We start from the raw sequence: 25,178 nt of genomic DNA, 5'->3' as shown, positions 1-25,178 counted from the left end.
ATCTTAGGAAAGAAAAACGGAGCTGGAGGAATCAGGCTCCCCGACTTCAAACTATACCACAAAGCCACAATAATCAAGACAGTATGGTACCGGCACAAAAACAGAAATATAGATCAATGGTACAGGACAGAATGCCCAGAGCTAAATCCACGCACATATGGGCACCTAATTTACGACAAAGGAGGCAAGAACATACAAGGTAGAAAAGACAGCCTCTTCGAATAAGTGGTGCTGGGAAAACTGGACAGCTACATGTAAAGAATGACATTTTAACACTCCCTAACACCATACACAAAAATAAACTTCAAATGGATTAAAGACTTAAACGTAAGGCCAGACACTATAAAACTCTTAAGAGGAAAACACAGGAAAAACACTCTGACATAAACCACAGCAAAATCTTTTATGACCCACCTCCTAGAGTAACAGAAATAAAAACAAAAATAAACAAATGGGACTTAATTAAACTTAAAAGCTTTTGCACAACAAAGGAAACCATAAACAAGACATAAAGACAACCCTCAGAATGGGAGAAAATATTTGCAAATGAAACAAGAGACAAAGAATTAGTCTCCAAAATGTACAAACAGCTCATGGAGCTCAATATCAAAAAACCAAACAATACAATTAAAAAATGGGTGGAAGCTATACTCAACAATAAGAATGAACCATAGCTTAATAATATCAAATAGGGACTTCCCTGACAGTCCAGTGGTTAAGACTCCACACTTCCACTGCAGGGGGCATGGGTTCAATCCCTGGTTGGGGAACTAAGATCCTGCATGCTGCGCCATGTGGCCCAAATAATAATAATAAGAAGAAGAAGAATATTAATATCAAATAAAAGTAATTAAGTCTAGAACATCACAGGTACAATGTTCTATTTACAAAGTGAAAAAGTTAAAAAATATGTTATATAAAGATATATAGTTTTAAGGAATATATATGTGTATATATATTCCCTATAAATTGTATACACGTATACATATACATACATATATGCAAATCAAAGGAATAATGAACCCAGATTTTGGATGATGGTTACTTCTAGCTGAGGGAAAAGGAGGATGGACGGAGTACATATGACTAGATGTCAGTTGTCAAGATCTGAGTTTTTGTACTGGGTTGTGGCTTTACAGATGCTTATTACCTTATTAAAAATAACCAGCTAGGGCTTCCCTGGTGGCGCAGTGGTTGAGAGTCTGCCTGCCAATGCAGGGGACGCGGGTTCGAGCCCTGGTCTGGGAAGATCCCACATGCCGTGGAGCAACTGGGCCCGTGAGCCACAACTGCTGAGCCTGCACATCTGGAGCCTGTGCTCCGCAACAAGAGAGGCCGCGATACTGAGAGGCCCGCGCACCGCGATGAAGAGTGGCCCCCACTTGCCGCAACTAGAGAAAGCCCTCGTGCAGAAATGAAGACCCAACACAGCCATAAATAAATAAATAAATAAATAAATAATAAATAAATTTAAAAAAAAGAGAAAAATAACCAGCTAACAGACTGAAAAGAGGTTCTGAATGGATCAGTGGCAAAAGTGTGTCATAAACCAAGGATTATGCATAATACAATTCTGTATACCTGAATGCTTTTATAAAAGGTTTATGGCTTTGTATTATAAAAAATTTTGTCTATTTAAGGAAAATGTTAAATTTAATGTAAAGTACTTATTCAGGCTGTGTTTATACATTAACTTAGACATATATAAAAACATTATATAAAATATTTTTTAAATCCTAAAAAAAAAAAAAAAAAATGGGTGGAAAACCTAAATAGACATTTCACCAAGGAAGACATACAGATGGCCAAGAGGCAAGAGGCACATGAAAAGATGCTCAACATCACTAATTATTAGAGAGATGCAAATCAAAACTACAGTGAGTTGTAGATACAACTACTACGGAAAACGGTATAGAGGTTCCTTAAAAAACTAAAACTAGAACTACCATATGACCCAGCAATGCCACTACTGGGCATATACCCTGAGAAAACCATAATTCAAAAAGACACATGTACCACAATGTTCATTGCAGCACTATTTACAATAGCCAGGTCATGAAACCAATCTAAATGTCCATCAACAGATGAATGGATAAAGAAGATGTGGCACATATATACAATGGAATATTACTCAGCTATAAAAAGAAACAAAACTGAGTTATCTGTAGTGAGGTGGATGGACCTAGAATCTGTAATACAGAGTAAAGTAAGTCAGAAAGAGAAAAACAAATACCATATGCTAACGCATATATATGGAATCTAAAAAAAAAGAAAGAAATGGTACTGATGAACCTAGTTGCAGGGCAGGAATAAAGAGGTAGACATAGAGAATGGACTTGAGGACATGGGGTGGGAGGGGGAAGCTGAGGTGAAGTGAGAGAGTAGCATCGACATATATACACTACCGAATGTAAAATAGTTGGCTGGTGGGAAGCAGCAGCATAGCACAGGGAGATCGGCTCGGTGCTTTGCGATGACTTAGAGGGGTGGGATAGGGAGGATGGGAGGGAGGCTCAAGAGGGAGAGGATATGGGGACATGTGTATATATATGGCGGATTTGCTTTGCTGTGCAACAGAAACTAACACAGTATTGTGAAGCAATTATACTCCAATAACGATCTATTAAAAAAAAAAAAAAAGAAGAAGAATATACATTTCAACTTCAGGATAGCTGTTCTTCTGGAGAAAGAGAAAAAACGAGCCCCACATCTTTTCCTCCAGAGAAAAGGTCACTCTGCCAGGATGGACTGATGGACTTTTGTGATGCACAGTTCAAAATTAGGAAGGGGTGGGAAGAAGAGAAAAGCTAATTGATGTAGGGTAATTTAAAAATAAGTGACAGGGACTTCCCTGTTGGTGCAGTGATTGGGAATCTGCCTGCCAATGCAGGGGACACGGGTTCAAGCCCTGGTCCGGGAAGATCCCACATGCCGCGGAGCAACTAAGTGCGTGAGCCACAACTGCTGAGCATGCGCTCTAGAGCCCACAAGCCACAACTACTGAGCCCTCGTACCACAACTACTGAAGCCCATGCACCTAGAGCCCATGCTCCTCAACAAGAGAAGCCACTGCAATAAGCCCACATACCGCAACGAAGAGTAGCCCCCGCTTGCCGCAACTAGAGAAAGCCCACGCGCAGCAACAAAGACCCAATACAGCCCAAAAAATAAATAAATAAGTGACAAAGAGGCATGGACAGAAATGCAAAACAGTTGAGAAAAGGGGAACTGTATTGGAGTGTGGTTTGTAAATAAGAGGCTCCAGAGTAATGTGGGTTTACAGAAAATTGAAAAGGAGAGAAGAAGAGACATAGGAAGTGTTACTGGGGTATATCAAAGGGAATTTATTAACAATTTTAGACGAGAGCCAAGTAAATTATTAGAATTCCTTAAAAAAAAATGTGTTCTTGGGAGTCAGACTGAGTATCAAACACTCAGTTTGCTATTTATTTGCTGAGTGAGCTTAGGCAGGTAGCTTAAACTCAGTTCAATTTTAATTTTCTCATCTGTAAAATGGGAAAATGGGAATAATACCTTACATGGAAGCTGTGGGAATTAAAACATAAAGTGCCTTACCAAATTATAGCTATCCGGCCTTTCAAGTAATCAATACAAAATATACATGAATAAGTAATATAAAAATTGTGTTGATAACTAAAACACATTTAAATTTAATCAAGTGGGCATTGTATTATTGTCAAAATTTACCATAAAATTCCTGTAGTTAATAACTCTCCAAAATAAAAGTGTACTCCTTTGAAAATTTTTTTAGTATAGTAATCACCACACATGTCCTTTTACTATTTTCAGGCAGCAACATTCTAAGAATCCATTGTGTACTAGTTGCTATGTGGAGAGAAAAATGAAACCCTATATTTAAGAAGTTCAGAATACAAATGAGAACACAAGTGAGAACAGTTCTTTTTGCGAAGAAAGCAAATACGTTCTTGTGGATTTAGGCATGAGAAAATGATACCAGGGATGAAAAATATAGTTCAACCTAAGCAGATAAATTTAGTGATCAGAACAAAATGGAATTAATTAGGAAAAACTGTATAAAAGAGATCCTTTACAGAGTAATATATCCTTTTCATGTTGATTATTTTAAAAGGGTTTAATACATGTGATTATTCTTCAGCCTTCTGAGTTTAAATTGTTCAGGTAGCCACAAGGTCTGGAAACACAGACAAATATACATAAGCAGTTTACTGATCTTCCATGATTATGTTCAATGTGCTATTCCTCACTAGCAGTTCATAGTTCAATAAGCTGTGCAAATGTGCAATGAATAATGTGCATTAAAGCAACATTCCCATCAGTCCTTGTACAACTATTTACAATGCATTGCCTCAGATGATTTATGTCTAATTTTCACTGAATAAACTTGCACCTTTAGCATATTCTAGAAGTGATCAAGGGAGCTCAATCTACTAAGAAATAGAATGTTGTCTATGTTTCTAGACTTGGTGATCACCTGTATTTTATTTTTTATAAGATTCACCTACTGTGAGTCTTATAAACATTTTTGCCATTTATATTATGCCAAGAAAATAAAATGAATACTAAAAATGAGATAATGGAAAAATAAAAACAGATTTCTTTTGCTTTCATATAATTCTACACCAAACATTTTGCTGAAATGATTTTAATCTATAGATGAAAGACTCTTTAAATGATACTCAGAATACATTACAAATTTGATTTTAAAATAGATTTGAGTCTAAAACAGGTCTTACTCACAATGATTCCAATAAATCAAGTGCTCCAGAACTCAATATGGATATGCAACAATTATGTGATGACTTCTTAATTGTCCAAGGGGATAAAGATCTTCTTCAAATATGGAAAAAAATTAAATCATTCTATAGTATTAACCTCTAAGAGTTATTCTCCTTTATAGACTACAATATTATTATCAGTTTCATATACTTTTACTTTATAAAGAACTCCCATAGGAAGAAATTTCTGGAGGTTTTCCCAGATATATACAGCTACATTTTCTGTCGTGCTGTAGAAGAAAAGGAAAGAAGATCAAAAGGCAAATAAACAAAACTTCATGTTTAATACTTACAGAGAATAGAAATTCTAGTTTTAAAAGATATTACACTAAAACTTCAGAAATCACACAATAATCAAGTAGAATGTTAAAATCGATTCTTCTTTCTTACTATTTACATAAAGTAAAATAGTCACTCACCTTACAACATCTGCAAAATACGGCACATCCAGATCCAGATTCTTATGATCAAGGGGCTTCATAATTGCCTCCTATAGACAAAACAAAGGAAAAACATCACTAATTCCATTTATGACATATTCCAAAGTGTTCTACCTTTGCTTCTAAACCTTACCTTATCATTTAGTCACTAACTCGATACTTGCAAGTACTCGGTGTCTTATAAAACAATCTCAGAAAGTTTAAAGTTGTAAAATAAAGTAAGGCCTAGCTCTCCATAATGACTGGATATCCTCATTACTGAATGCAAAGAGGTAAGAAACCAAAAATAGAGAATTCACTGGAGCTTTCTCATAACAAGCCATTGTGATTCAGAATTTAGTTTAATACTTCTTGAATTCTGTCCAAAATATTACTAGAAATACTTCTCCCTAACAGTCTCACCTTCAGCACAATGTCACAATTTAATTAGGACAAATATCCAATGAGTACTACATTTATAAAGCAGATTAAGACTGAAATTATGTAAGGAGTTCTGAATTTCTGCTGTAAGGAGTAATTTAAGGATGATCTTGGGCTCTTAGAAGAAAAAATAAAAACATGTAAAGACTATTGCTTCCTAATACTTGTATTAGGAATATTAAACATAATGTTTTTCTTTGTCAATGGCAAGAATTGTAATTGCCTTATTCTTTGTAAATTTTTACTTTTAGCTATTGTAAAAAATCTAAGCAATCTAAAAAATACAATAAACTAGTGAATATAACAAGAAAGAAACAGACTCTCAGATGAAGAGAACTAGTTGTTACCAGTGGGGAGTGGGAAGGGAGGAGGGGCAGTAAAGGGGTAGGGGATTAAGAGGTACAAACTATTATGTATAAAATAAGCTATAAGGATATATTGTACAACATGGGGAATGTAGCCAATATTTTATAATAACTATAAATGGAGTATAACCTTTAAAAATTGTCAATCACTATACTGTACACCTGTAAATTATATAATATTGCTCGTCAACTATATTTCAATAAAAAAAGCATTTGTGAAACAATCTAAGTTTCCATATGGTATGGTTCCAAGAAAGGTACATTAATGACAACAATAGCAATCATTTTCTGAACAAAATCAGAATCATATAAAAAAAAGTAAGTCCTAAACCAAACAACTTTTAAAATAAATCAAATGATATCCATATGGATATCAAGAAAATAAATCTTTGTTTAATGTTTGTTTTAACTGAAAATTCCAGTTCAGATCTCAACTTTTCCATTGAAGCCTCTTCTACAGGGCTCCTTCTAATTTGACTCTGTATGCCATGATCAGCCACTTTTACTGATGTAAAAGTACTAAAGTGTGTGGTGTGTGGTATCCTTCAGGTATGCAAAGATGGGGAAAAAGTGTAGAGAACCTCTCCTTTCCTATTTAACTGTATGCCTGCTTGGGGTGTCTCTTATTTCTCAAGTTGTTGTCTTGTATTTGTGTGTGCACACACGTGTGTGTGTGTGCGTGTATATGTGTGTGTGTGTGTGTGTGTATATATATATATATATTTTTATGTCATCAGTAAATGCAAGCACTCTGTCTTTACAGATTTCCTACAGTACTTTGAGCACAGTACTGTTTGTTCATTCACTCATTCTCCTATTCATTTATTCAAGCAACATTTATTGAGCACTTACTATTCTTTCCCTGCTATAAAAAGTCATGTGAGGGCTTCCCTGGTGGCGCAGTGGTTAAGAATCCACCTGCCAATGCAGGGGACACGGGTTCAAGCCCTGGTCTGGGAAGATCCCACATGCCGCGGAGCAACAAAGCCCATGCACCACAACTACTGAGGCTGTGCTCTAAAGCCCACGTGCCACAACTACTGAAGCCCGCATGCCCAGAGCCCGTGCTCCGCAACAAAGAGAAGCCACCGCAGTGAGAAGCCCGCACACCACAACAAAGAGTAGCGCCCGCTCGCCGCAACTAGAGAAAGCCTGCGCGCAGCAACAGAGACCCAACACAGCCATAAATAAATAAATTAATTTTTAAAAAAAAAGAAAGTTTAAAAAGTCATGTGAGCACGCTGTGGCTAACAGCTATGTCTCATTCATCATTGGATTCCCAGTACTCAGCTCAAAGATTGATGCAAAGCAGGCATACTTATTGAATATATGGGAGATAAGTAATGTGAAAGAAGTAATGATTATTAATAACAGCATTTTTATGAAACAAATGTCAAATTTTAGAACAAAATAAGGAGCAAAGCTGAAGCAAAATAAACAGGTGAAATGAAGGCATAATAAAAACTAAGGTGGATGGAAGAAAATCTAATCTCAACTTTGCAAAGGACTAACTACATGACCTAGGGCAAGTCAGTTGGTTAACTGTTCAGCATCTCTCAATCTCAATCTATGGAATGAAGAAGTTGGCTTAGATAACCTCTGAGGTCTCTTACAATCCAAGAATTCTGTAATGATATAATCAGTAAGTCTTTCACTGAACAACCTCTTTTTTGTTATCCCTATGATGAACTGCCCCAGTGAGTTTATAATAAAGCTAAAGTGAATAAAACAGGGTAGTACTAAAATCTGTGATCAAAGGTGTAAGGAAAATTCACAGAAGAAATAGAAAGTTTCAAGGAGAAAGCCGTGTCTTGAAAGAAGGGCAGAATTTGTTAAACAGAGAAAATCAGGATACACCAACAAAAAATACAAGACGAGCACGTTGCATTTATTCCTATCATTGTAAGACAACCATGACTAATTTCCATTAAGTCATCCAAACACCTTTAGAACACTGAGAGAAGTTCCTCCAACTACTACCCCACTCCCTCACCCAACTCCACTTGCCAGGTCACAGGACCTCTGATGATACTTGGTTGGGGAAGTGAAAAGGCGGCCATCAAATATTATATTCAGAAGACAGCACAAAATAAGCATCCAACATGCCATTACCTCCATATACTCTTTGAGGTCAGTCAAATTCATGACCATTCCTGTAACAGGATCAATCTAAAAAGTAAACAAAGGTGAATATTACTATAACATGCTCTTCATATTTAAACCTCTGGTAAATTATTAAAGGCTGCACAATGTGCAGAAATTGTCCCCACATTGGCCTTCATCCCCGAGACAATCCATCTCAGCATGGAAACACCAAGTACTCTAGGCTTCCTTTTCACTGTAGTGCTCTTCTACCTGCCCACATACAGCACATTAAAGAGGACACTTTGGGAGAGGAAAGGCCTGAAATGGCAGCAGCTCACCATACACAAAGACCAACAATGAAGCAGTACTGATTTGAACAGAATTTTTCAACACAGAATCCATCACATCGGCTGAAAGAGCGCCCAGCAATGTGCACAAACCACAGAGACATTTTCAGCACGTACCTCTCCATGTACTGTCACCACAACTATGGGGAAGAAAACAAAATACCAAAAAAAAACATGACTTTCAACAGAGTAACATCCAAACACAAGTTACCAACAGAAATTATTAGATCTCACCCCACAAAGCTATATTTTCCCCCAGAACATCTTTTAGTTAAGATCTTTTTATCAACTAAAGCAAGACTCAACCAAGGCAGAGGAACTTAGAGGTGCTTAGCCAAGGCCAAAAAGGGTATAAATTCTGTTTATGATGCACTTGGAAGGAATCTCCACTAGGTAAGATCAAGATGCTGCTTGATCACTGCCTGTAAAAGTAGAAAATATACAGGAAGAAATCCAGCTACACACTGAGCTGGTCCAAGTACCTTTCTGAGCAAGCAAAACTACTACTGGGCCTAAAATTCTTATTCCTTTATTCATGTGAATGTAAACACAGTTTATAGTAATGCTTTGTAAATTAACAAGTACTTGTATGAAACTTCTGAAAAATCTTGATGATCAGAGTGCTCTACAAATTAATGACTTCTACATATTTTTTTCAGCTCCATACAAACACCATTAGGTATTATGTGATAAGTGAGCAAACTGAGAATGAGAGATATCATAGGTCAAGTAAGTTAGGCAGTAGCTAAACTAGAAATCCCAGACTTCTGACATCTTTTCTGGTCTTTTTACTCCATCATACCATATACTGTGATGCTCTATGGCTTACATAGCTGTTTTGTGGAGATATCATCTGTATCTCAAATAATCAAGTCCCTTGTCCTTGCATAAATTAATTACTTTCTTGGAACACTACTGTCAAAGTTTTAGACCCAACCTATTTTCCTGCCATACCGCATATCTTGGGCCAATATGCTCCCTTTGTCAGTCATTATTTACTCAATGAATACAATCTAATTTTAACATTGTCCTCAGCAATACCTAATTAGAAGGAAACATGGTGCCAAAAGAATGTCATGTATTCTTAAGACCAAGGAAAACAGTATTTAAGCCATTCATTGTTTTGATCTATAACAGCAGACAACTGCATAGTAAAACTTAAGATACATCCAACTAAGGCAACAGATCTTTTCATTTTGAACTTCCATTTAATTTCTCATTCAAGGCTCAAAGCATTCATGTTCTGTCCATAAGGTTTCTTACTCATTTAGACTGTATATGCTGAACACTCTTTCATCATTACCGAAAGTGCTAAAATTTCACCAGTTTTTCTCTCACCTTTATAATTGTGCCCATGGCCATTTGGGTTGTTGCATTTCCCAAACAGTTTCAAGTTTTCCTCATTACTCAGAGATTTGCTGACCAAAAAAAAAAAAACAAAAGTCAACATGATACATATTCAGATACCTTCTCTGTTCCCTACACTTATTGTTTGCTCTAGCCTTTGAAAAACTTCACAACTTACTATTCTTTAGCTCATCAAATGGAGAGTCATAAATCAATCTGATTTCATTACTCAATTTTATGTCAGGAACCAGTGTATGCCCCCTAATTAGACTACTATACCACACAAATTAGCTTAAATAAATTCAACGTCCTTGTTCCACAGCAAGACTTCAACAACTGATCTGCTCAAGGCCCTTCCATTTTTCAACTCAACATTTACTGAGTACCTACTACATACTCGGCATGGGCTGAATGAAGCAAGGGCACATGGTGATTAAAAAAAAAAAAGACGCTTATCCCCAAGTGGCTTAAAATCTCATTCCCCTGAAAAATAATTACATGACCTAGTACATCTTCTCTTTAAAATCTTGCTTTATTATCCCTCAACTATTGCCTACTGATAACGTCAATCCATTCAGGGGTATTCAAGTCAGGTTAAATTTTAAAATTACAATACTCAGCCGTTGTTCCAGGCAGAGATCCATTTTCTTAATGTATTTTTATACCTATACCTGTCCAATCAACTGTGCATCTTCAATGAGGCCTTACCACTCTCATATGTTTGAGCTTCCTATTAAATAACCCCTTTCTTTTTGAGACTCTATTACTTTCCTTTCTCCTGCTCATCTACTTCTTACATTTAGAGTATTACAGTTCACAAAGCTTTTGCACAAAATTATCTCACTGTACCCTCCACAAAATTGGCCAGTTTGTACACTCCAGATAGAAAACTGTTACAGGTCTTGATCACTGCTGCATCCCTGTTACCTAGCACAAGACCTGACAACAAATACCTGTCCAGTGAATAAATGGACAGGTGAATCCTGCTAGGTAGAAATTATCCTCATTTTGCAGACGAGGAAACAGATGCTCAGAGAGTGGAGCTTGCTAATGAGTGGCAAAACCCTGCTCAAAATCAACTCTTCAGTGCGATGAAGCAGTCTGAGTACTCCGGGCTCAGATCCCAACTCTGCTGCTTGCTCTCAGGAAAGTGAACATCTGGGTTCATTTTCTCTTCGGTATAAAGTGGACAAAACTCGCCTTGCTGTAACTATATTAGCTATGGGTAGCTAACATGTACTGAGTGTTTACGATGTGCCTGGCACTGTGTAACCTGCGCGAGTTCAACACCTTTCAACGTCACATCGATCCCCGGGGGGCTGGTCGCCGCCGGTCGCCGCTGTTATGACGTCATCAACGAAGCCTGGCGGCCGCAGGACTACACCACGCCCCCCGCCCGCTCATCAGCGGGTACCCGTGCCCCTCCCGCACCCGGGACCCAGCTCCGGGGCTCGAAGGTCCTGCCCCCACCACTGGTACTGTAGGCACACCCCACCTGTGGAGCCGATGGGTCGCGCTGAAGGAGACCAGGCGGGACACTCGCGCCCGCCGGCCAGGGCCCGAAGCCGCCGCGCTCATGATTTTGCAGGCCCGCCGCCAGGCAGAGAAAGGGGGCACCTCCCTCCGCGGCTGCGCAGTGCGGACGACGCCCGGCAGAAGTGCTCTCTGCTTCACCCTGCGACTGGGCTCCCTCTGCCGGCCTGGAGGCCGTAACAGGCGTTCCTTGCTATCTCAATCTCTTGGGAGAGCGAGCGCTTAGATAGCTGGGACCGCCTTAGAGCGGTCAAATGAGGTGGGTGGGGTCTTAGTGTCCTTCATTTTTATGTCTGCTCAATGAGGTCCCTCCCACTCCCTTCTAGAAAGCCCTGGGTTGTAGAAACTTCCAGTCGCTGCTTACGCTGCGACTAGTCCCAGGGCCAGCCTACTTATAGCTTAAAGGGAGCAGAAATTTGAGTGCACGTGTGGGACCACGTGTCTTTCAGAAATGATACAACCTTTGGACTATTTGTAAAGATTCTTACAAAGGGAAACTCTCGAGCTGTCCTTATCATCCATATGCATGCATGGAGCCGTTTATCACTCTGGGTTGCCGCAGTGTAAACACATGCACCCATGAACACACACACATTAGCTATTCTCTGCCCAATGTAGACACCTCCAGAGTGAAAGGATCTTGTTTCCTCGCCATCTACTCATAAGCAGTGGCCAAACTACTTATAGTTCCCAGTACGCACCAGTGCATTTCTCGCCTACATTCATTCTTTCATTAATTACTGAATACCTACTGTGGCTGGCACTGTTCCAGGCACTGGAAAGGAGGGATAAAATCATGGGCGTGGTGGAAATATAAGCCCCATGATGCTTTCTCCCAGATGTCTCCTGTCTCCAGCTATATATGGTGTTTGTTGTGCATTAAATTATTAATGTGTAGCAAACTTCCTCACATGTTTTCAAATGTTTTTCTCCTTTCCCCCATTGGGCTGTAATGAAAGAACTTTAAATAATTATAAACCAGAGATTTTTGAGATAGAAACTCAAAATCTAGTTCAGTCCTCTCACTTTACAGATAAGAAAACACAGACCCAGATAAGTGAATTATTTACCCAGGATCACTTATAAACAATGTTTCCCAGGCATTGACTGCATCAGAGATAAATACTATAACCATCAATGGTTACACAAACACTTCACTTGTTCCCAATTCAGTTTAAAGAATCAAAATAAAATAAAAGGTAAAAGGTAGAATTTCTGAGAAATTGCTTTAGTTATTTGCTTTAGTAAAATATGTCACTGCATTTGCAGAGTTCTTGCTCTATTTTATTAAAGCTAATTCTATGTAAAGGTACTCACCAAATTCACCCTCAGTCATCCTGTTATGCATTGAATTGTGTCCCCTCCAAAGTTAAATGTGTTGAAGTCCCAACCCCCAGTACCTCAGAATATGGCTTTATTTGGAAATAGTGACTTTCCAGATGTAATTAAGATAAGGTCACTAGGATGCACCCTAATCCCTTTTCCCCTCACTTGTGCACCACATAGTTCCTTTCCTTGAGTCTCTGGACACTGTCCAGTGATGAGTTGGACTTAGGGAAAGGAAGAGGCTCTGCCTAGGCTTTGAGCCTCAGTCACATGCTCATTCAATTTCCAGAACTTTCTGCATTGGATTACCAGGCATATACACCTAGATTATAAAATGTTGTTGATCATTTCTTGTCTTCTCCTTCAAGAACCGTATAGATGGCAGGGCCAAGGCAGAATTCAGGTGTCCTTGGGTCAAAATCTTATTTTTATACTGCTAAACTTTATATGTTTGAGCTTCACTCTCTGTGTAGTAGGATGGAGTAAAGGTTTATAAACAGAAGAAGGACATGATCAGATAGACCTATGTACCTCCCAGATGTCCACTGGAGTCTTCTTCACCTTTCAGATCCAAATAAGATCTGGATCAAATTTCCATGTCTTATCTGGGGGAGTACAATGCCTTTTTGAAGACTTCTGTGAAATACCAAGGGATTTATGTTCTTATGGTTACCTCAGCCTCTAAGCTCCCACATCTGCTATATTAGTTCTGTTTAGGCATCTTCTATTCTGTACCTATTGCTATTGCTCTGTATCTCACCAACCCAGACACAAAACTTAGAACTTTTATTTTATTGCCACAATGCAAACCCCGACATGTGGCATTTGTATGTATGGAACCCTTTGCTAAGGTGAATAGGGTTTGTAATGTTTATAATAACTCTCAAGGAAAACTGAGAAGAAACTGACTATGTTGGTCCAGGACTGTGCAGTGAGGCTAATGAGTTCACACTGCCCCAAACTACATGTTTGGGGGGCTTCTCCAGCACCATTCAACATGCACATGGAGCATGTACAGTTTAACTGGCCTGGACTTGGAGTATAACTGAAGGAAAAGGGAACACGGTATTTTAACGTGTGGTTTAAGTGACAGATCTAGGCTGATTTGGGCTGTTGGTAAAAACTAACGGGGTTTAGACATGAAAAGATTATATGGTCTCTAGTGCCACCTGTTGCCCAACTAAATGAAGAACTACCAACTTTTTTTTTTTTAACATCTTTATTGGAGTATAATTGCTTTACAATCGTGTGTTAGTTTCTGCTTTCTAACAAAGTGAATCAGTTATACATATACATATGTTCCCGTATCTCTTCCCTCTTGCGTCTCCCTCCCTCCCGCCCTCCCTATCCCACCCCTCTAGGTGGTCACAAAGCACCGAGCTGATCTCCCTGTGCTATGCGGCTGCTTCCCACTAGCTATCTATTTTACATTTGGTAGTGTATATATGTCCATGCCACTCTCTCACTTTGTCACAGCTTACCCTTCCCCCTCCCCATATCCTCAAGTCCACTCTCTAGTAGGTCTGTGTCTTTATTCCCGTCTTGCCCCTAGGTTCTTCATGACCTTTTTTTTTTTTCTTAGATTCCATATATATGTGTTAGCATACAGTATTTGTTTTTCTCTTTCTGACTTACTTCACTCTGTATGACAGACTCTAGGTCCATCGACCTCACTACAAATAACTCAATTTCGTTTCTTTTTATGGCTGAGTAATATTCCATTGTATATATGTGCCACATCTTCTTTATCCATTCATCTGTTGATGGGCATTTAGGTTGCTTCCATGTCCTGGCTATTGTAAATAGAGCTGCAATGAACATTTTGGTACATGACTCTTTTTGAATTATGGTTTTCTCAGGGGATATGCCCAGTAGTGGGATTGCTGGGTCATATGGTAAGAACTACCAACTTTTCATCGTTCTCTGAAGAACTAGACACCTGGAGATTAGGGGGAAAATGCCTGATTTTAACAACATCCCTCAAAACAACAGCCTCCCAAGGCTGAGCTGGGGGCAGGGTAGGAAGTGGTACTGGGTGGTTCAACTGCAGTGGCATCTGCTCTGGACAGCAGAGAAATAGCCAGTTTAGGAGCCTCCAAGCATGACATCCTCTGTGAGTACCTTAGGACCAGTAGCAACAGGCAGGCTGTAATGGAAAAAACAAGGGGTTTTTCAGACCTATATTCATATTCTACTAGCTACAGTTATCTGTATTTCTTCTCCCAAGTGAGGGAACCTCTGTCATATATTTATAACATATATCCAGTAAATATAAATTTAAAACTCTCTTCAAAAGGTTGTATCAACACTTGCTTAATGTTTTCAAGGAAGATCCCTAAGAAAATATAAACCATAATTATCTCATGAATTCCATTTTTAATAGAGATTTTAAAACCAGATGTCTATGGTTTGGAAGGTAAGGTGCACCTTTGCTCTCTCTTTTGTACAGAGCACATTCATTTAAAACCGAGTTCCCAGACCTTGTGGATGTTCCATCAGATGGTCACGAAGGTGCCATGGAACCCGTAAGGCATTTGCACAGGCACCTCTGCTCGGCCCAGTTCTTCAAAGTTCTTGGCATCCAAGACTAGGAGGAAGTTTCTTTCATTCTAGAAAAGGAAAGCCAATACTGAAAATTCTCTTATTTTTTTTCTGTAAAAAAATCTGTCTGTCTCCTCCAGTGGGCTGTAAAATTTCTAAGACAGAGACTACATATTACTCATCTTCATGTCCACCCCCAGCAACTAGCACAGTGCCTTGCCTATTCATTCACTAAATGTTTGCAGAATGCTGAACTGAACAGAAAAGGAAATTACAGCTGAAGAAGTTCATATCTAGAGTAAAGAATAAGTTCTTTATATCAATCACCTTCATAGGATCTCTTTGGGTTTAAGGATCTTTTTACCTGCCCCTTTTCAATCTCCTAAGAGACATAAAAATTCTTCTAAAATGAAATGCCTCCATTTTGTGTTACTTTGGAGCTGTTCAAAATGTAGCATTGCAAGGCAGACTGAGATTTGCCCTGGTCTAATTACAGGAGTGGCAAGTACCTGGCATGAGGACCAAGTCCTCCTAAGCCCATGGCAGGCATTACTAATTGATCACAGCACTTTCCTCACCTAAACCTTAAAAAGCCTCAGAATCCAACACCCCAGTAATAATTGATCAAAGCTGGTACTCAAAGTGAACCTACTGCCACAAGACTGCCCTAGACAAGAAGTTATATATCGACATTATTGGGACTTCCCTGGTGGTCCAGTGGTTAAGACTCCGTGCTCCCAGTGCAGGGGGCCCAGGTTCGATCCCTGGTCAGGCAACTAAGAGCCCACATGCCACAACTAAAGATCCCATGTGCTGCAACTAAGACCCAGTGCAGCCAAATAAATATTAAAAAAAAAAAAAGATGTCAACATTTTTGAGATACTAGGTCAGGGCCTATCACATTAGATTTTTGGATCACTCAATTTATTTTATTTTATTTTTTAGTTTTTTTTTAAAATATTTATTTATTTATTTATTTTGGCTGCACCGGGTCTTCGCTGCGGCATGCGGACTCTTTAGTTGCGGCATGCATGCGGGATCTAGTTCCCCGACCAGGGATGGAACCCGGGTCCCCTGCATTGGGAGCACGGAGTCTTACCCACTGGACCACAAGGGAAGTCCCTTGGGTCACTCAATTTAAATTGGCAGCACAGATGGTGGTATGAAACATTAGACTAGAATTCAGAAGTTTGGGATTTAAATACTGGCTTTACCACTATGAGATCTGATGCAAGTCTCTTTCAACTTCCTTAAGTTACAAATTCTACGTGTAAAATGGTACCCCACAAAGTTGTTTTGATGACTAAATAAGATAATATGTATGAAAGAGGTTTGTAAATTCCTATGCAAATGTAAATTATTATTATGGTTCTAAAATAGAACTTTAGAACAGTAATAAAGTACTGATTATGATAAAAGGGTACCCAAATAATAAGGAGAGGAAGAAAAGGGAGAAGGTGCCAAATTGGAATCAAAATAAACCATCAACAGCATCACTAAATATAACCCTCAAAAGGCCCAGTGCTATTTCTCTTTCTGACGAGTGACGGAAATACATTTACCTGGTTGGGAGTGATCACCACAGAAAGAATAACCCCACCGTCTTCTTCATTGGTTCCTGGTACTGGAACAAAAACAGGTTCTGAGGGATAAAAGCCATCTTCTCTCCAAACCTGTAAGTCCCCAGAAAAGTATTTGATAAAAGACTGGTTATGAGCTAGAAGCGTTCTATAGTGATTGTCAGTCCCAGCATGAATTTGGCTGTCAATGCAATGGTCCAACAGTAGAAGAATCAGGCTTACTGAGTTAAATATAGGAGAGGGAGCTTTTGCAGCTACAGATTCCATCATCATCAAACACAACTGGTGTAATTATAGTTTCCCATCAACCTGAAATAGAGGTGTCCCATGATTTCTCTCAAAATACTATCAAGCATAGAATTATTTCTCTGGGCTTGTGGTTCATTTAGATTCCCTAGAGGGAACATACCCCTAATCTATGTGATTCCATGGTTCTCAGATTTAATAAAAGTAAGTGGCTGAGCTGCTTAAATATTAAAAAATCTCAAGACCTACCTTAAAAAAAAAAACAGAAATTAATTCAAAGGGCAGAATAGGTTTTTTAAGAGTTCAGAAAAGGAAAGAGAATTTCATTACCGTCAGTGTCTTGTTCACCACGTCAACCTTGATCAGAGAATCGCCCACCAAATGCCGAAAGCCACAGCCATAGAAGAACTGATACTTTTTGCCACTGAATTGGCCATAGTTGATCTGGGGAAATTCAACACCTCCTTCCTCTTCTAGGTCCTCAGGATATAGATTTTCATAAGAACACCAAATCTAAATCAGGGCACAAAAGGATTTGTAGTGATTGCTTAATTCTTACTTTCTTCAGTGTAGGTCAGCGTGGGGCTAACACCCTATAAGAGTTTGTGACAGGGCTTGAAAACTGAGGTTCTATGTCATTTTTTAATATTGTTCCTCTTTTCATCATGTGTATGAACATATAAAAGATTATCTGGTTTTGTGACTAAGCTGTCAAATGGCATAGGAGGTAGAAGTGGGCTTTTATTCTACTAAAGCTGAGACATTGTTAGCTACACAATGATATGTAAGTGCAAATTATCTAAAAGGTGGGGATGGTCAATTCCTATCTCAAATACTTAGACATTCCACAACCATTAGAAAGTTTCATATATTTGTTTCAAAACACAAAAGGGATAGGTAAATACACTGCTCACTCCCACCCAGAATTCTGTGGCTCTTTTGCAAGCCATGCTCCATGACCTTACCCTGCTCAGCTGAATGTTATAAAACTTACTGGGCACCAAACATTGTGGAGAACAGCCACACTACATAGCCACACTACTTTACTAGTGAATGAAGAAACACTACTGAGGATCAAAGTCTTAGTCTAATGTCCATTCATAGCATACCTTTCCATCAGCCTGTTTCACAGCACTGGCTGAAGAATAGGACAACGGGCTGAGGTTCCCTCCCTCAGGGGCATTCAAACTGACATGTAAGGGCAAAACAAACCTTCGAGGAAAAGATCTGGCTACTGAATTATAGACCTGTTCAGGAGAGAGAAATAAACTGTTGAGAAAATTGTCATTCATAGAATAACAGCATGTCCCAATAACTGAGATCCAGTCAATATTATTGGCATTTCTAAGTAATTGCATAAATGATCATTTTCACTCATTCATTTACTCAGCAAATATCAGTTGAGTACCTACAATAGGCCAAGCTCTGTTTTAGACACTGAGAATACAACAGTGAACAAAACAGTCTCTGGCCTTATATTCTAGTGGAGAAAGAATGATAATAGATATGAAATATATGTTACTTAAGTAGTATCAAATAAATAAATGATTATATAGCTCAAAGTCAGATAGTGATAACTGCCAATAAGAAACACACTGAAGGGTGAGGGACTAGAGAGTAAAATGGGTGCTTCCTTCCTCGGGTTTGGTCCAGGAAGAACTCTGTGTGGAAATGGGCTAACTTAGCAGGCCTGGGTTGCTCAAACCCTGCATATTCTCAGGAAAGGCCCGTTTTCATGACTGGTCCTTGGCCCGCACCTGGGAACAGAGCTCTTTGAATACTCAGTCTGATAAGAGTATGTTCGCATGCCTGAGGCCTTGAGGCGTACTGTACTAATTTGTTCTTATAGTTTATGCTAACAACGTGATTCATAATGAACACCTGCCTTCTCTATGGGGCTCTAGAACTTCAGTAATTGAGGTTACTCATGTAGGGGCTATATATGTTATGTGTTGATCCCCAACAAACACCCTGGACCACCAGCTTGGTGGGCTTCCCTGGCAGGCAACATTTCGCACATGTTGTCACGAGTTGCTGGAGGAATCAAGCATATCCTGGGAGAGGGCTCTTGAAAGCACGCACCTGGTTTCCTCCAGACTTCATCCCATGTACCTTTCTTTTTTTCTGATTATTCTGGGACCCATAAGCCCTCCTAGTGAATCATTAAAACAAAGAGTGGTTTTGGGGATCCCCCCAACACAGCATCTCTGCAGAGATGATGCTTAAGCAGGAGATCCTAATAAAATAAGTGTATTTTTTATGACAGTAAGAATGGTTTAAGCACATCTTCCTCTCTTGAAATATTGTAAGATGGGGAACAAACTATGCCATTTCCCCCCATATACCTAGCCCATATTATCTCCATAACATGCAGAAATGATTTTACTAAGTAAAGACTTAGTGCTATTTTTAACCTTTGTAAACAATTAGCTTTTAAAATTTTATTTTTAAATTTATTTAAACATTTTTGTCTTTTGCAAAACCATAGGTGAACAAAAAGAGAGTGCCAATAATGGTTAGTTAGGCAATATGGATCAACTGTTTCCCTGAGAACAGATAGAAAAACTGGACAAAATGTTTAAAACAGCTATTTGAAGGCGCTGGTGAGCTAAGAAAGGCAATGAAGAACAACGGGGCATCGATTTGGAAGGAGAAGGAAACCCACAAAAACTACATATTGGGGGCAAATTTTCCACTAAGGACATCAGCTGCTTTTAAGAACAGGCAGCTGAAAGGCTGAGAAAATATAAAAGAATTTTTTATTAAACGTTTTAATTTTGAGATATATATTGCAGACCCACAAGCAGCTGTAAGAAATAATACAGAAAAACAAACAATTGATTTTAAAATGGGCAAAGGACTAGACTAGACATTTCACCAAGATATACAAATAGCCAATAAGTACATGAAAAGATGCTCAACATTATTAGTCATTAGGGAAATGCAAATCAAAATACAGTAAGATAATACTTCACACTCATTAGGATGGCTATCATAAAACAAAAAACAAAACAAAACAACAAAACAAACAAACAAAAAAAACCCAGAAAACAACAAGTGTTTGTGAGAATGTGAAGAAAGTGGAACCCTTGTGCATTGCTGGTGGGAATGTAAAATGGTGCATCTGCTGTTAAAAACAAGTTGGCGGTTCCTCAAAGAGTTAGATATAATAGAATTATCATATGATCCAGCAATTCCACTTCTAGGTATATGCCAAAAAAGAATTGAAAAGAAGGACTCAAACAGATACTTGTACACCAGTGTTCATAACAGCATTATTCATAATAGCCAAAAGCTGAAAACAACCCAAATGTCCCCCAACAGATGAATAAACAAAAGGTAGTATATACATACAAGGAATATTATTAAATCTTTAAAAGGAATGAGATTCTGATACATGTTACAACATGGATAACCCATGAAAAGATTATGCTAAATGAAATAAGCCAGACACAAAAGAAAAAATCTTGTATGATTCTACTTATATGAGGTACCTAGAATAGGCAAATTCATAGAAACAGAAAGTAGAATAAGGGCTACCAAGAGCTGGGGAGAGGGAGGAGATAGGGAGCTGTTATTTAATGGGTACAGAGTTTCTGTCTGGGATGATGAAAAAGTTCTGGAAATGAATAGTGATGTTGGTTGCACAACATCATTAATGTATTTAATGTCACTGAATTATACACCTAAAAATAGTTAAAATAGTAACTTTTGTGTTATGTATATTTTACCACATTAAGAAAAACAAACAATGCAGAGAGATCCCATGTATCCTTCATCCAGTCTCACCAATGATGACCTCTTACATAACTACACTACAACGGGGAAACTTACATGGATATAATCCACCAACATTATTCAGATTTCACCAATTTAACACACATTCATTTGTGTTTGTATGTGTGTGTGTGTGTGTGTTTAGTTTTATGCAATTTTATGACATGTAAATTCATATGATCACCACCATACTCAAGGTACAGAACAGTTCCATCACCACAAGGATCCTTCATGTTACCCTTTTATTTTATTTTATTTTTTTTTTTATTTTTTAATTAATTAATTAATTTATGGCTGTGTTGGGTCTTCGTTTCTGTGCAAGGGCTTTCCCTAGTTGTGGCAAGCGGGGACCACTCTTCATCGCGGTGCGCGGGCCTCTCACCATCGCGGCCTCTCTTGTTGCGGAGCACAGGCTCCAGACGCGCAGGCTCAGTAGCTGTGGCTCACGGGCTTAGTTGCTCCGCGGCATGTGGGATCCTCCCAGACCAGGGCTCGAGCCCGTGTCCCCTGCATTGGCAGGCAGACTCTCAACCACTGCGCCACCAGGAAAGCCCCCAATGTTACCCTTTTATAAGGATATTGCCATACCAACTCCCCCATCACTTGGCCCTAATGAGAAGAGATTTTGATAGTTTTGAGGAGCTAGAGAAATAAAAGTTGTAGTTCAAAGTCTCCAAGAAGGGGAAGCATTGATAAACCTCTAGCTCTTTGGGTCAGGATCCCTTAGGCTGTACCCTAGAAGTAAAAATAAACAAAAATAGTCCAGCTCTTGCAGCGACTGTATCACGTTTCAAATTTTCTCAATCCCTATAACTAGATTAAGAATATCTTCAATTGATAATGTACTCTAGCCATCTGCCAGAAGCAAATGAAAATCTTCCCTAGAGGAAGATAACAGAGTCTCAAAATATCCCTCCTACAATTTTTCAAACACAGTATTCTGTATAGAATAAAAATTAGTCAGCACATGAGACGACAAGAGAGCACGATTTAAAAAACAACAACAAGATAAACAACAGATGATAGAAACAGAACCACAAGTGATCCAGATAATAGAGTTATCAGACTTTAACTATTCTGAATATGTTGGAGGAAATTATTTTAAATTGGGATTGTAGCAGAGAACTAAAATTATAGAAGAGAAAGGAATCAAAATTCTAGAACTGAAAAATGCAATGAGTTTAGGAACATAGTGCCTAGGTTTAACAGCAGAATATACACAGCTGAAGAAGAATGTTTGAACTGTAAGATAGATAAGAAGAAAATATCCAAAGCAAGATACTTAGACCAAAGGATAGAAGATACTAAAAAGAACATAAGCAACAGAGGGATAGAGTGAAAAGGGGTAGCATATGTGTACTGTAGTCCCAGAAAGAAAAGAGAGAAAAGACTTACCAGATACAATATTTGAAGAAATAATAGGTGAAATTTTTCAAAACTAATGAAAGACATCAAACCATTGATTCAAGAATCTTTAAGGAAAAAAAAAGTAAAAATAAATCAAAAGGAACTCATACTAAAAAATATCATAGTACTAACTACAGAAAACCAAAGAGAAAATCTTTGGGGGGTGGTGGTTCAACTTCAAAGGAGCAAAGCTTTAGACTGACAGCTGATTTCTTAAGAGAAATCAGAAGACAATGAAATGATATCTTTAAAGTGTCAAAAGAAAATAACAACCTAGATTCTTTATCCAGTGGAAACATCCTTCAAGAAAGAAGGTAAAATAAAGACATTTTTCTGACAAGCAAAAACAGAGATTTCATCACCAGCATATCTGAACTAAAGAAAATACTAAAAGACGTTCTTCAGTCAGAAAGAAAATGATTCCACATGGATGCTCAGAGAAGCTAGAAGGAATTAAGAGCAAGAGAAGGTACAGATGTGGGTAAATGGGTAGTATGGGTAATTATGACTACATAAAACAACATTAATAATAATGCCTTATAAGGGTTAATATATAGAGATAATTAAAATATATAAGAACAGTAGCATATAAATCAGGAGTAGAGTAAATGAAGTTAAAGTGTTCCAGGGTCCTTGCATTGTCTGGAAAGAATTAAAAGAACTGATTTATAATACATTGTGTTAAATCAAGGATGCATATTGTAACCTCTCAAATAATCACTAAAAGAATGTATAACTACCAAGCTAATGGTCAGGGGGTGGAGTGATGTTTGGGGGAGGGGAGGTGGAAATGAAATAATAAAATATACTCAACTCATGTAGAGAAGGCAAGAAAGGAGAGAAAACAAGAACTAGTGAGACAAATAGGAAGCAAATAGTCAGATGGCATATTTAAACCTCAAAATATTAATGACTGGTTTAACTAAATGCCCCAATCAAAAGTCAAGAATTAGCACAATGGATTTTCTAAGTATATGTTGCTTACATGGTACATATTTAGAAAGATTAAAAGTAAAAGGATGGGAAAGTTATAGCACGCAAACATCATGGCAAAAAGCATTACTTAGAGATAAATATTCAATAAACCAGGAAGGTAAAACAATTCTAAATTTGTATGCACACAGAGCACCAACATATGTAAATTTTAAATTAGCATAACTATGAGGAGAAACAGAAAAATCTATACTCCAAGCAAAAGATTTTAATATACATTTCATGTTATATATTAACTGATAGATAGAGATCAATAAGAATAAAGAAGATTTGAATAATATTATTTAAAAATATGACCTAATCAACATATATAAAACACTACATCCAAAATTCATTATTTTAAATGCACATAAAACATTTTTCAAAATAATCTTTTGCTGGGCCATAAAGCAAATCTCAATAAATTTCATAAACTTCAAATCATACAGTAAAATTAAGCTAGAAATCAATGGGAAAAATAACTAGAAAGATTTCCATTTGTCTGAAAGTTTAAAAAAAATTTTCAAAGAATAAATCTCAGTGAAAGTTAGAAAATACTTTAACTGAATAGTAATAAAACATATCAAAACTTGTGGGATGCTCTGCTAGACAGAGATTTATCATCCCAAAGGTATATATGTTGAGGAGGAAAAGGTAGAAAAATAACAAACTAAGGTTTTATATCCTTAGTTAGAAAAGGAACACATTAAGCACAAAGAAAGTAGAAAAGGAAATGAAAATAATAGCATAAATTGATGAAACTGAAAACAAACACACATTAAAGAATATCAACTAAGCCAAAAAGTTGGTCTTTTGAAAAGTCCTCATTAAATTGATGAGAACCTAGCAAGCCTAAAGGAACAAAAAAGACAGCAAAAATAACCATATAAGGGATAAAAACAGGGGCTATCAATTAACCCTACCTACATTTTTTTAAAACATAGAATATCATGAATAACATTAGATCAACAAATTTGAAATTTTAGATGGCATTAATAAATTTCTTAGAAAAAGACTATTCACCAAATCTGACACAATAAGAAATAGAGAATCAGAATAACCCTATACTATTAAAGAAACGTAATTTATAATTTAAGATCTACCTACAAAGAAACTTACGGGCCCAGATGACCTTACTGTTGAATTATTCCAAACATTTAAGAAATAATGCCAATCTTACACTTTTCATGCAGAGAATAGAAAAGAGAACAATTTCCTACTCACTGTATGAGATTAGCAAAACTTTAATAACAAAACCTAACAAGGGGGCTTCCCTGGGGAGCAGTGGTTAAGAATCCACCTGCCAATGCAGGGGACATGGGTTTGAGCCCTGGTCCAAGAGTATCCCACATGCCGCAGAGCAACTAAGCCTGTGCACCACAACTACTGAGCCTGTGCTCTAGAGCCTGTGAACCACAACTAATGAAGCCCGAGCGCCTGGAGCCTGTGCTCCGCAACAAGAGAAGCCATTGCAATGAGAAGCCCGTGCACTGCAACGAAGAGTAGCCCCTGCTCGCCACAACTAGAGAAAGCCTGCACGCAGCAACGAAGACCCAACGCAGCCAAAAATTAAAATTAATTAATTAATTAATTAAATCCATTAAAAAAAACTAACAAGGACATTATAAGAAAGAAAAATTACAGGCCAATCTTAATCATGAAATTGATGCCAAAAAATGCTAAATAAGATATTAGCAGAGAAAATCCAGAAATATATTAAAAATACAGTGCGACCAACTGGGATTTACTTCAGGAATAGAAGGTTAGTTTAACATTCAAAAATCAATCAATGGCTATTATAAACGTTTTAAAATCAATCAGTGTATCTCACCACATTTGTAGAAGAAAGGATAAGTCATGTCATTATCTCAACAGTGCAAAAAAAACATTTGATAAAATCCAACATCCACTCATGAGAAAAATTATTAGTAAACAAGCAGGTGTACATCAGCATCATAGTGCATGATATGCTCCCTTTGTCTCTCCCTTCAGTCTACAACCAATAACATAATGT

The 25,178-nt window shown here is 37.9% G+C and overlaps 2 protein-coding genes across 6 annotated transcripts in view; both read right to left on the bottom strand.

Moving 5' to 3' along the window:
• PTS (6-pyruvoyltetrahydropterin synthase) overlaps positions 1 to 11,436 on the bottom strand; it is a 36,699-nt gene extending 25,263 nt beyond the window's left edge. The window contains exons 1-6 of one of the 2 annotated variants that reach the window (XM_059930459.1): positions 11,278 to 11,432; positions 9,774 to 9,853; positions 8,553 to 8,575; positions 8,116 to 8,172; positions 5,198 to 5,268; positions 3,756 to 5,008 (exon numbers count right to left, since the gene is read on the bottom strand). In XM_059930459.1, coding sequence (XP_059786442.1) covers positions 4,885 to 5,008; positions 5,198 to 5,268; positions 8,116 to 8,172; positions 8,553 to 8,575; positions 9,774 to 9,853; positions 11,278 to 11,360 — 438 coding nt within the window. In that variant the 5' untranslated portion in view covers positions 11,361 to 11,432 and the 3' untranslated portion in view covers positions 3,756 to 4,884. Of the gene's footprint in view, positions 1 to 3,755; positions 5,009 to 5,197; positions 5,269 to 8,115; positions 8,173 to 8,552; positions 8,576 to 9,773; positions 9,854 to 11,277 lie in introns of those variants that run through there. The other variant, XM_059930460.1, reaches the window with a different exon arrangement.
• A 2,595-nt stretch (positions 11,437 to 14,031) lies between these two features.
• Positions 14,032 to 25,178, bottom strand: part of BCO2 (beta-carotene oxygenase 2) — a 63,266-nt gene continuing 52,119 nt past the window's right edge. For all 4 annotated transcript variants that reach the window (XM_059930455.1, XM_059930454.1, XM_059930456.1 and 1 more), the window contains 5 exons: positions 18,118 to 18,255; positions 17,339 to 17,521; positions 16,745 to 16,855; positions 15,122 to 15,250; positions 14,032 to 14,787 (listed from right to left, as the gene is read on the bottom strand). In XM_059930455.1, coding sequence (XP_059786438.1) covers positions 15,137 to 15,250; positions 16,745 to 16,855; positions 17,339 to 17,521; positions 18,118 to 18,255 — 546 coding nt within the window. In that variant the 3' untranslated portion in view covers positions 14,032 to 14,787; positions 15,122 to 15,136. The remainder of the gene's footprint in view (positions 14,788 to 15,121; positions 15,251 to 16,744; positions 16,856 to 17,338; positions 17,522 to 18,117; positions 18,256 to 25,178) is intronic.

Source organism: Balaenoptera ricei, chromosome 8, assembly GCF_028023285.1.
Source record: "Balaenoptera ricei isolate mBalRic1 chromosome 8, mBalRic1.hap2, whole genome shotgun sequence".
In the NCBI taxonomy this organism is placed as follows: Eukaryota; Metazoa; Chordata; class Mammalia; order Artiodactyla; family Balaenopteridae; genus Balaenoptera; species Balaenoptera ricei.
This window is presented reverse-complemented; position numbering and strand designations above follow the sequence as displayed.